Source organism: Prunus dulcis, chromosome 1 (genome assembly GCF_902201215.1).
Source record: "Prunus dulcis chromosome 1, ALMONDv2, whole genome shotgun sequence".
NCBI lineage: Eukaryota > Viridiplantae > Streptophyta > Magnoliopsida > Rosales > Rosaceae > Prunus > Prunus dulcis.
Window position 1 is genome coordinate 3,721,204 of NC_047650.1, and position 10,419 is coordinate 3,731,622.

The 10,419-nt window shown below is 41.0% G+C and overlaps 1 protein-coding gene, 1 non-coding gene and 1 pseudogene across 2 annotated transcripts in view; 2 read left to right on the plus strand and 1 right to left on the minus strand.

Annotated features, from left to right (window-relative positions):
• Positions 1 to 185: 185 nt before the first annotated feature.
• TRNAY-GUA lies at positions 186 to 276 on the minus strand. Its single transcript is given in 2 exon segments — positions 186 to 221; positions 240 to 276. It is a non-coding gene; the product is annotated as a tRNA-Tyr (tRNA).
• Positions 277 to 3,551: 3,275 nt separating this feature from the next.
• Positions 3,552 to 5,144, plus strand: LOC117615448 (annotated as a pseudogene).
• A 1,099-nt stretch (positions 5,145 to 6,243) lies between these two features.
• The window catches only part of LOC117625619 (7-deoxyloganetin glucosyltransferase-like), a 25,353-nt gene continuing 21,177 nt past the window's right edge, over positions 6,244 to 10,419 (plus strand). The window contains exon 1 of the mRNA XM_034357170.1: positions 6,244 to 6,798. Within this exon, the coding sequence (XP_034213061.1) occupies positions 6,285 to 6,798 (514 nt within the window). The 5' untranslated portion in view covers positions 6,244 to 6,284. The remainder of the gene's footprint in view (positions 6,799 to 10,419) is intronic.

Sequence of the window (10,419 nt, forward strand, 5' to 3'; positions counted from 1 at the left end):
ATATATATATAAAAGAAGTTTGAGTTTGGCCAAAAAACAAAAAAAAGAAATTTGAGTTTGGCCAAAAAACAAAAATAGAAGTTTTAAGGCAAAAGAAATGGATCTTTGGAGAAGTTTGCGAAAAAAATATAATTTAAAAAGAAGTTTGTGAAAAACATATAATTTAAAAAAATTGGCAAAAAATATCCGACCTGCCGGATTCGAACCAGCGACCTAAGGATGGCTATTGGTTTACCCGACTACAGTCCTCCGCTCTACCAACTGAGCTAAGGTCGGATTGCTGAACAAAATGCCAAACAAATTCTTCTTATATGCAAAGCAGAGGCAGTACATAATAAGCTAGTTAGTTTTGTTTCTTTTGACAGTTCATTTCTTTCGATTTTTAATTAACCTAGTGTCAGTTTGTTCTTCAGCTAGAAAAAGCATTTGAGGACCGAATAGAATGATACGGTATCACAATGTCAGTTAGCGATACTTCCATTCAAATATTACAACGTGTCTTTTTTTAAAAATCTTTAAATTATTTTTCCACCTACATATTGGGTTCCAATTTTACCCTTCAAAAGAAAAATAAAAGAGAAAAAAATAACTGTGCCACAGCCTCCACCTCTATTAGTTTGCAGTCCACCCTTGCAGTGCCCTCCCTCTCTCCTCCATCCAGTTCAATGTCCCCTCGCCGCGACCTCTCTCTCTATTTGTATTCCTCCTCTAATCCTTAAATCTCTCTCAAAACCTCCTGATTCAAGTTCTCTTTATCCAATTCTCGATCTCGCATGGGCTAGGCAAGAGAAGCCAATTATTAAATAAAGTGATTCTCTGACAGAGAGAGAGAGAGAGAGAGAGAGAAACATAAATGAAGGAAAAGAGGGAGAGGGGGTGACAACAAGGGCTGCACTGGAGCCAAGTCAGCAGTCGGCTTCTTTCTTTTTTGTTTTGTTTTTATTTTATTTTATTTTAGGCTTATTATCACAAAACGTTCTTAAAGTTTACGAAACTATTATATTGCATCCTTAATATTTTTTTTTTTTGTCATTCGTGGTCCTCAAGGTTAGTATGCATAATCACAAATGGTCTCTGCCGTTAGGTTTCGTAAAAAAACTCTGTTAATTTGCTTACGTGACATATATGTATATCACAAAACATCATTGAGGTTCACAGACCTATCACAAATGGTCCTTATGAAATTTTTTAATTTTTTAAATTTAAAATTCATAAAATTTTTGTTTTCTTTTTAAAATTTTATGAATTATAATTATTTTAAAATATATATTAAATTTTAAATACATGTGACACTATATTATTGTAGATGTTGGCTCCATATATATGCCACATCAACAAACTAATGAAGTTTTTAAAAAATAATTTAAAATTCATAAAATTTAAAAATGAAAAAAACTAAAGGTTTAGGGTTCATAAATGGTCCTCAAGATTAAAATCCTTCTATAAATGATTTTTTCATTTACAAATAATTTTAAAAAGAAAACAAAAATTTTATGAATTTTAAATTTTTTAAAATTAAAAAAAAATTCATAGGGACCATTTGTGATAAGTGTGTAAACCTCTAGGATGTTTTGTGATATATATATGCTACGTCAGCAAACTAACAAAGTTTTTGATAGAACCTAATGACAGGGACCATTTGTGATTGCACATACTAATCCTTGAGGACTATAAGTGACAAAAAAAAAAAAAACATTAAGGATGCAATCTGATAGTTTCGTAAACCTTAGGGACGTTTTGTGATAAATTGAAACCCAATGTCTAGTTGGAAAAACATTTTTCAGTTTTCTTTTAAAAAACACATGGTAATATCTGATTGGAAGTATCTCAAGCTGACGTGGCGATACCGTACCATTATATAATTTCTCCATTAATTGTTATTTAGAAATAATTATAGTTCTCCTCCTTTGTCTACGCACACTATAAAACATAAAAAGGACAATTATAGCTTTTTTCAAAAATAAGGGATGCTATGTCACACCCCGGACCGGCTCCGCCGTAGCACGATATTGTCCGATTTGGGCCTGGCTACATTCTCACCAGCCCGCACGGTTTTGTTTCTGGGAGCTCACGAAGCAACTTCCCAGGGTGGTCACCCATCCCGGGATTGCTCCAGCCTCCAACTCGCTTAACTTCGGAGTTCCTACGAACCCGAAGCCAGTGAGCTCCCAAAAGGCCTCACGCTACGAGGATGCGAGGTGTGCCATATAAGGCACATCACCCCCTCTCCGTTTGGTCGATGTGGGATCTCACAATCCATCCCCCTTAAGGGATCCGACGTCCTCGTCGGCACACTCGCACCACACGGCAGAGTGGCTCTGATACCAAACTGTCACACCCCAGACCGGCTCCGCCGTAGCAGGATATTGTCCGCTTTGGGCCTGGCTACATTCTCACCAGCCCGCACGGTTTTGTTTCCGGGAGCTCACGAAGCAACTTCCCAGGGTGGTCACCCATCCTGGGATTGCTCCAGCCTCCAACTCGCTTAACTTCGGAGTTCCTACGAACCCGAAGCCAGTGAGCTCCCAAAAGGCCTCACGCTATGAGGATGCGAGGTGTGCCATATAAGGCACATCACCCCCTCTCTGTTTGGTCGATGTGGGATCTCACATGCTATTGATGCTGTCACCATCCAACATTGAGATAGAATAGCCAAAGATGACTTGTGCCATTGTCACTTGCCATCTGCCACTATATAAGCCTGTCGTAATCACTGTTTTGAAAATATATAAACAAAGGTATGGTTGTTAAACTATTTTTTTATTATTATTAAAATTTTAAATTAATATTAATAATGCAAGAGACTCCAAATTTATTCACCAAAGTATGTGACCCTAGTAATATTCAATAAAAATTGATGATAGGGGTACTTGCAATGTGATATGTGAGTTAAATTTAGTATACCAATTTGACCTCACATTAATATTAAACCTATGAGCAATATTACGCATCCCACATTTGTATATCATACCACCTTTTTCATAGAGGCGGAGGCCACCTCTTTAAAGATGGCACATATATGGTGGTATATAAATATAGTACATGACTATCATTTTTGTAACCTTTTTTTTATATATGCCGTCTTCAAACTTATATATATACTAGCCTCCCTGCACGCGCTTCCGCGCCTGCAAGAGGCTTTTTTTAAAAAAATTTAAATTTATTTTAGAATTAAAAAAGATAATGGGTAGTTGTGTTCTCTAAAAATAGGATCCATTATCTGCTTTTTCTTTTTCTTTCTCTTTTTTTAAATATGAAAAAGTGTGAATTTACTGTATTATCCTCATTTAATTAATAATTTGAATTCTTAATGTTTGCATTAACCAATGGCATTTTCTGGTATTTTGAATGTTTCACCATTCTCTGCCTTTTGCTTTATATATATAGATATATATATATATAAAAGAATTGCACATGGAAAAGCGAAAATTTTATTTAATTAAACTTAATTTTATTGAAGTGTCCAATAAGGGCTATAAAAACAATGCAGTTGTGCAAAGTGCAGACGCATACAGATCCACTAACAAACACACGCACAATCTAAGTCCAAAATGAGTAGCTCCAAGGAAGTAGCCAATAAGCCTCATGTTGTTTGCATGCCTTTTCCAGTTCAAAGCCATATGAAGGCAATGCTTCAACTAGCAAAGCTCCTCCACCATAGAGGTGTTCATGTAACCTTTGTCAACACAGAGTTCAATCACAAAAGGCTTCTCAAGTCTCTAGGGCCAAACTCCCTCGACGGTGTGCCTAGTTTCCGATTCGAAACCATACCAGATGGCCTTCAAAGTTCAGATGAAGATACCCAACAAGACATGTTATTGCTTGGAGAGTCCATAAAAAAGAATTTCTTGGCTCCATTTCGGGACCTCATCACAAAACTCAATCACACGGCAGGCGATCCTTCAGTGACACACATCATTTCGGATGGTTGGATGACGTTGTTCCCCCTGGCAGCAGCTGAAGAACTTGGAATCCCTGTTGTACTCTTCTTTACTATTTCTGCATGAAGCTTGATGGGCTACATACAATTTCCAGCTTTGGTTGAAAAAGGACTTGTCCCACTCAAAGGTGAAATTACTCAAACATGAGTAGCTTAATTCCAACCTTTTTTGGAATGTCAATAATAGGGCCTCCCTTACCTCTTAATTTTTAGATTAATTCTCCTGTTTCTAAACAGATGAAATTTTTCTTCACTTGGGTATTTGCAGATGAGAGTTGTTTAACAAATGGCTTTCTGGACAAGGTGATAGATTGGATTCCGGGAATGAAAGGTATTCGTCTAAGGGATCTCCCACACAACTTGAGAACCACAAATCCCAATGAGAAATCCTGGACAAACTGCTTGGAAGCAATTGGAAGATTTGATAAAGGTTCAGCAGTTGTTCTACATAGTTTTGATGCACTGGAGCAAGATGTTTTGGATGCTCTCTCATCCATGTTTCCACTTGTTTATGCAATTGGCCCTCTCCCATTACTTCTTAATCAGATACCAGAGCACCCTTTGAAGATTATGGGATATAGTCTACGGAAAGAAGAATCTGACTGCCTCAAATGGCTAGATTCTAATGCCCCAAATTCAGTTTTGTATGTGAATTTTGGCAGTTTGGCATTCATATCACCCGAACAGCTTGTTGAGTTTGGTTGGGGAATAGCAAATAGCAAGCTTCCCTTCTTTTGGGTCATTAGGCCTGACCTGGTTGTTGGTGCATCATCAATTTTGCCACCTGAGTTTGTGAATGAAACTAAGGAAAGAGGACTAATAGCAAGTTGGTGCCCACAAGAACAAGTCCTTGAGCACTCATCAGTTGGAGGATTTTTAACACATAGCGGTTGGAATTCAACCATTGAGAGTCTATGTGCAGGTGTGCCTATGTTGTGTTGGCCATGCTCTTTTGACCAGCCAACAAACTGTTACTATGCTTGTAATGAATGGGGTATTGGCATGGAGATTTGTAATGATGTAAAGAGAGAGCATGTGGAGAAGCTTGTTAAAGAGTTAATGGAGGGAGAGAAAGGTAAGCAAATGAAAAAAAATTAAGGTCATGGAGTGGAAGAAACAAGCAGAAGAAGCCTCTAGCCCATATGGTTCCTCATCCTCAAACTCGGACAATTTTGTGCATCAAGTGCTATTAAGAAAAAGCTAGACGGGCGTCAACAGAGTCTAGCTAAATGAAAGTGGGCATTGACTTGCAAATTAGTGGTCTCAGGTTTGAACCTTCATGACACTTGATAGTGTGTGTGAGAAATCCGATCCTTTTTGTAGTTTAACCTATCACTTGTATTTTTTTTTTAAAAGGAAAAAAGAAGAAAATCTAAACGGGCAAGTCATTGGCCCAAATCGTAGCTTGGAGCACAAACTTGTTGTGAATGTAGTTTTCTATCTTTGAGTGCACGTCGATCTAATTTGTTGAAGAATATAAAGTTTCATATTGTAACATTAACTAAATAAAATACATTATATAATGAGTGATTTCTTTACTAATATAACCGAGACTTTTTATGATAAAATCTCACACCTAATTTAACATAATTGTTCCTCAATATCCTCCGCAAAACGTTCTTTCAATAGTTTAGTTTTGTTGTTTGAATAGTTGATTTCTCCAATTTTCAATTACCTTCATTTGTCCTTTAACTAGGGAAAAGCACATGTGAAATGGAATCGTGTATCATTGGAGAACCCAATAGAAGTGACCCAACTGTGTTATTAGAAAACTACGATTTTCTTATTTCTTCATTTTATAGCACACATCTATTATTTCACCCTGATATTTATAATAAGAGATGCCATTGGACTATTATTTTGGACCATCCTACAACAAAACAACTTTGAGATAGAATCTGAATAATTCAGGCCAAGGATGACATGTGCTAATGCCACTTGCCACTATAAGGCACTGGTTTCAAAACATAAAAACAAATCATATCAACTTTAAATTAAAATTTATGTCAAGTTAGATTCTCCTCACTAATTGATAATAAAATAATAATTAAGATGAATTATGTGACAATTGGTTCTTCAACAGAGACTTGTTGTTACATAAATTTGGCTTCTTTAGCATTATTTGACTTGAATTTACAAACTCTAAACTTAAAATAAGTAAGGGGTTGGTGGAGACGGAGTTGGAGTGGTTGATTTTTTTATTTTTTATTTTTAATACAAGCGATAGGATAAACAACATTTCCGATACAAGACAACATTTTGCATTGCAGAAGCCATTTTTATAATTTTCTTCAAGCTTATAAACCAATGCATTTGTGGGAGACACACAAAAACACAATCTAAAATGGGTTCCAATGAAGTTGCCAATAACCCAATACATGTTGTTTGCATTCCAGTTCCAGCTCAAAGCCATACAAAGGCAATGCTCAAATTAGCAAAACTCCTCCACCATAGAGGTTTCACCTTTGTCAGCACAGAGTTCAATCACAAGAGGTTCCTCAAGTCTCTAGGACCCAACTCCCTCGACGGCTTGCCTAGTTTCAGATTCGAAACCATACCAGATGGCCTCTCAAGTTCAGATGAAGATACCACTCAAGACCAGCTCTTGCTTGGCGAGTCAATCATAAATAATTTACTGGCTCCATTTCGAGACCTCCTCAGAAAACTGAATCACACAGCAACTCCCGACAATCCTCCGGTGACTCACATCCTTTCGGATGGTTTGATGACGTTCACGATCACAGCAGCAGAAGAAATTGGAATCCCTATAGTACTTTCATTTAGTATTTCTGCAAGCAGCTTCATGGGGTATAAACAATATCCCACTTTACTTGAAAAAGGACTTGCTCCACTCAAAGGTGAATATTACTCAAACATTTACCTATTTTTTGTTAGCTTTATTAAATTTTAGATTCTTAACAAATAAAATTTTCCTTCACTTGTGGGGCATTATTGTAGATGAGAGCTGCTTAACAAATGGCTTTCTGGATGTGGGAGCAAATTTCCCCCAAAAGAATATTCGCCCAGCATTCCTTCGTCTTCTCCGCCTCTCTTTCTCCCTGCAAAACAGATCGGAGTAAAAGACCACACCCGGGGGGGGTTGGCCAAAGGCCCTCCGATGCCTAAGTTAGGTAGGGTAATTCAAGGAAAACCGGGTGACCGGAGCCGTGTGTGGTGGCCGGAGCCTTGTGTGAGAGAGAGAAAGAGAGGAGGTTGCTAGGGTTTTTAAGAAATAACTTATGCAGAGTTTGAGTAGGAATTCTGACGTACCTCAACCATTGTGTGTGGCTATGCTTTTATAGAGGCCTCGGAGGCTAGGGTTTCAGAGGTTGGTGGAGTTGGTGTGGTTGGTGAGGTTGGTGTGGTTGGTGGAGTTGGTGTGGTTGGTGGGGTTGATGCATTTAGGAATTATTGATTAACCAAATCCCTAATTAAATTGGGGATCAAGTAACCCCCAATTTGATTAGGTAATTCCCAATTAGGTTAGGTAACTCCTAATTAGGTCAAATAATTCCCAAATTGATTGGCCTAATTATTTGACCTAGGGTTTTGATTTAATTAGGTTCCCACAAATGCCCCCCAGCTTCTGCGTGGCGTGTGGCGGCATGTAGGAGATGTGGATTAACCGTTGGGCCATCCAACTGCAACTGGGCTTCCTTCTTTGAATTGGGCTCCTGCGTGGAGCAGGCTTTTTACTTGGGCTGTCCAGCTGTAACTGGGCTGGAGGTGCGCGATCTGCCGCTGGAGCAGGTGGCAGTTTGGGTCGTCTTTTTTGTGGCTGATCCAAATTGCTTCAATTCCTTCTTCTTTTTGTGCCATGAACTAGGATCAGTATGAGTCAAGGCGATCATGTGCGAAGCACGAACGTGTTGAAAGTCAGCGGCAGATAGGAAGAGAAGGTTGGCGACGGTCCGCTCGTTCTTTTCACCTACTGTGATGGTAAGTTGCATCCTTTTGATATGCTACAGTTGCCATGGAATTCTTTGTTGCGTATCTGACTAACTTCCATCTTCTGCTTGTAGAGAATGACATCTGCAAGAAACTCGATCTCAGCCCGAACATGACCAAGGTTCAGTAAGCTCTGAACATCCCTATCAGGTTCCTTGAATGGCGCTGGTTGCTGAGCAAACATCGAAAGGAGGTTGGTGGTCTGCCCCCTGCCGGAGATGTTGGAAGATGGAAGCTGTATGGCTCGGGCCTAGATGATCTGCTAGCTGAGCAGGTGGAGTCCTCGACCGAACTTCCTCCTTCTACCACTAGCAGGTCTTCTTTAATAGGGGGTCTAATGTGCTAAAAAGATCCCCATGGGAGTTGCTCCTTTTTTCATCTGCCGAGATCAAGCACCTCGTCAACGCGAACAACAAGAAAGTCAATAGCATGCATAAGGTCTGTGATATTCTGCTCAAGTCTCTACCCGAACTGCCTAAGACCCGTGATCTGCCATGTAAGGAAGCTGCTGGGAAGCAAGGTTTGGGTAGTCTGTGCCGATCTGGGAATCAAGCTGAGAGGACCGTACCTCTGCCTCGCAACCATGACTCATTTGCGGGGCCATGAACAGTCAAGCGAGGGGCTGACTCAATGTTGCAAGTTGCAGCCAAAAGAGCTGAGGAGTCGTCTGCTCGAGCGAAGAGTCCTCCAATCGCTCGAACTGCTGGTCCGGGAATTGGTGATAGCTCTGCTGGGGGCGAGCCCGTGTCTGATCTGCTGAAAACAGGCTTTCTGTCAAGTCCGTCTGCTTGCGCTAAGCTAGCTGATCACGTGTATCGAGCCGGCGACCTTTGTGCTTTTTCGAACCTTCCTTTGGATAAGCAAGAAGAAGCTGCAATGTATCATCTTCAAAAAGGAATGGTTTTTGCTATTGGGGCCATGCGGAACTCGCTCGATGTTGCCCCCTTTTCTGCCCTGCTTGACGAGCTGGTGAAGAAAAATGCCGACCTGACTGACAAGCTCTCGAACAAGCGGATTCGCCATGACGCGAGGATTTCCGAGATGAAGGAGAGTTTGTCCGTGCTCAAGAGTTCTGTTGGCCAAAAGGATGGTGAACTCAAGTCTCTTATGGCTACCCTGCTCGAACGCAAGGAAGCCTACTTTTGCCACGAACATAAGCATGCTGCTTTGGCCCAGGATCGTGACAAACTGCTGGTCAAGTTTGACACCCATGTGGAAGCCACGGAGGCATCCAAACTGGAGATTGCTGCTAACGCATACAAGCTGGGATACCTGGATTGCCAGAATGGTGCTTCTCCTTACTTCCCTCTCGAAGATGATAACGGTGAGCAGTCTGGTCTTGACCTGCCCCCCGCTCAGAGTGAGCAGGTGGATGTTGTGGATGTAGAAGTAGTTGAAGAGCAGATAGCAGATGAAGCTGCAAATGAAGAAGATAAACGCCATGGTAGGTCAACTGATGAGGCTAAGGCGGATGCGAAGGAGTAGGCAGCCGAGGCGGTTGAGCAAGTTGGGCCAATTGGGCAGAATGACGCCGTTGCCAGCGCAGTTGAGGATGTGATCAGCTAAGAGTCACCTGCTGAAGTTCCCTAGTAGTTGTAGTCTATTTTTGCTATTTTTGAACTTTGTTATTTTCTTTCAATAAGTGGTATTTGGTTGACCATCTTACTTCTTGTTGAACTTGGCTGATTGGCCGCTTCGTTATTGAATTTTCAGTTGTCTTTCAAACTTCAATTCTCATTGTATCTTGTAAGTGTGCGTCAAGAGACATAGCACTTGAAAGACATAGCACTTGAAGGACACTCCATTGAGTTTGTACTTGTGAAGCAGCTCGCCTGCAATGGAGAGAAGGCTTGTCGCCAGTGTGTGTATGCCGGGGACATGACACATGACAATGACTCCATTGAGTTTGTGCTCCGAGGAGCAGCTTATCTGCAATGGAGGTAAGGCTTATCCCCTGTAGGCGTATGTCGGGGACATAGCTCATGAAAAAGACTTCATTGAGTTTGTGCTCCGAGGAGCAGCTTGTCTGCAATGGAGGTAAGGCTTGTCGCCTGTGAGCGTATGTCGGGGACAGAACTCTTGAAGAAGACTCCATTGAGTTTGTGCTCCGAGGAGCAGCTTGTCTGCAATGGAGGTAAGGCTTGTCGCCTGTGAGCATATGTCGTGGACATAGATCTTGAAAAAGACTCCATTGAGTTTGTGCTCCGAGGAGCAGCTTGTCCGCAATGGAGGTAAGGCTTGTCGCCTGTGAGCGTATGTCGGGGACATAGCCCTTGAAAAAGACTCCATTGAGTTTGTGGTCTGAGGAGCAGCTTGTCTGCAATAGAGGTAAGGCTTGTCGCCTGTGAGCGTATGTCGTGGACATAGCTCTTGAAAAACACTCCATTGAGTTTGTGCTCTGAGGAGCAGCTTGTCTGCAATGGAGGTGAGGCTTGTCGCCTGTGAGCGTATGTCGGGGACATAGCTCTTGAAAAAGACTCCATTGAGTTTGTGCTCCGAGGAGCAGCTTGTCTGCAATGGAGGTTACAACT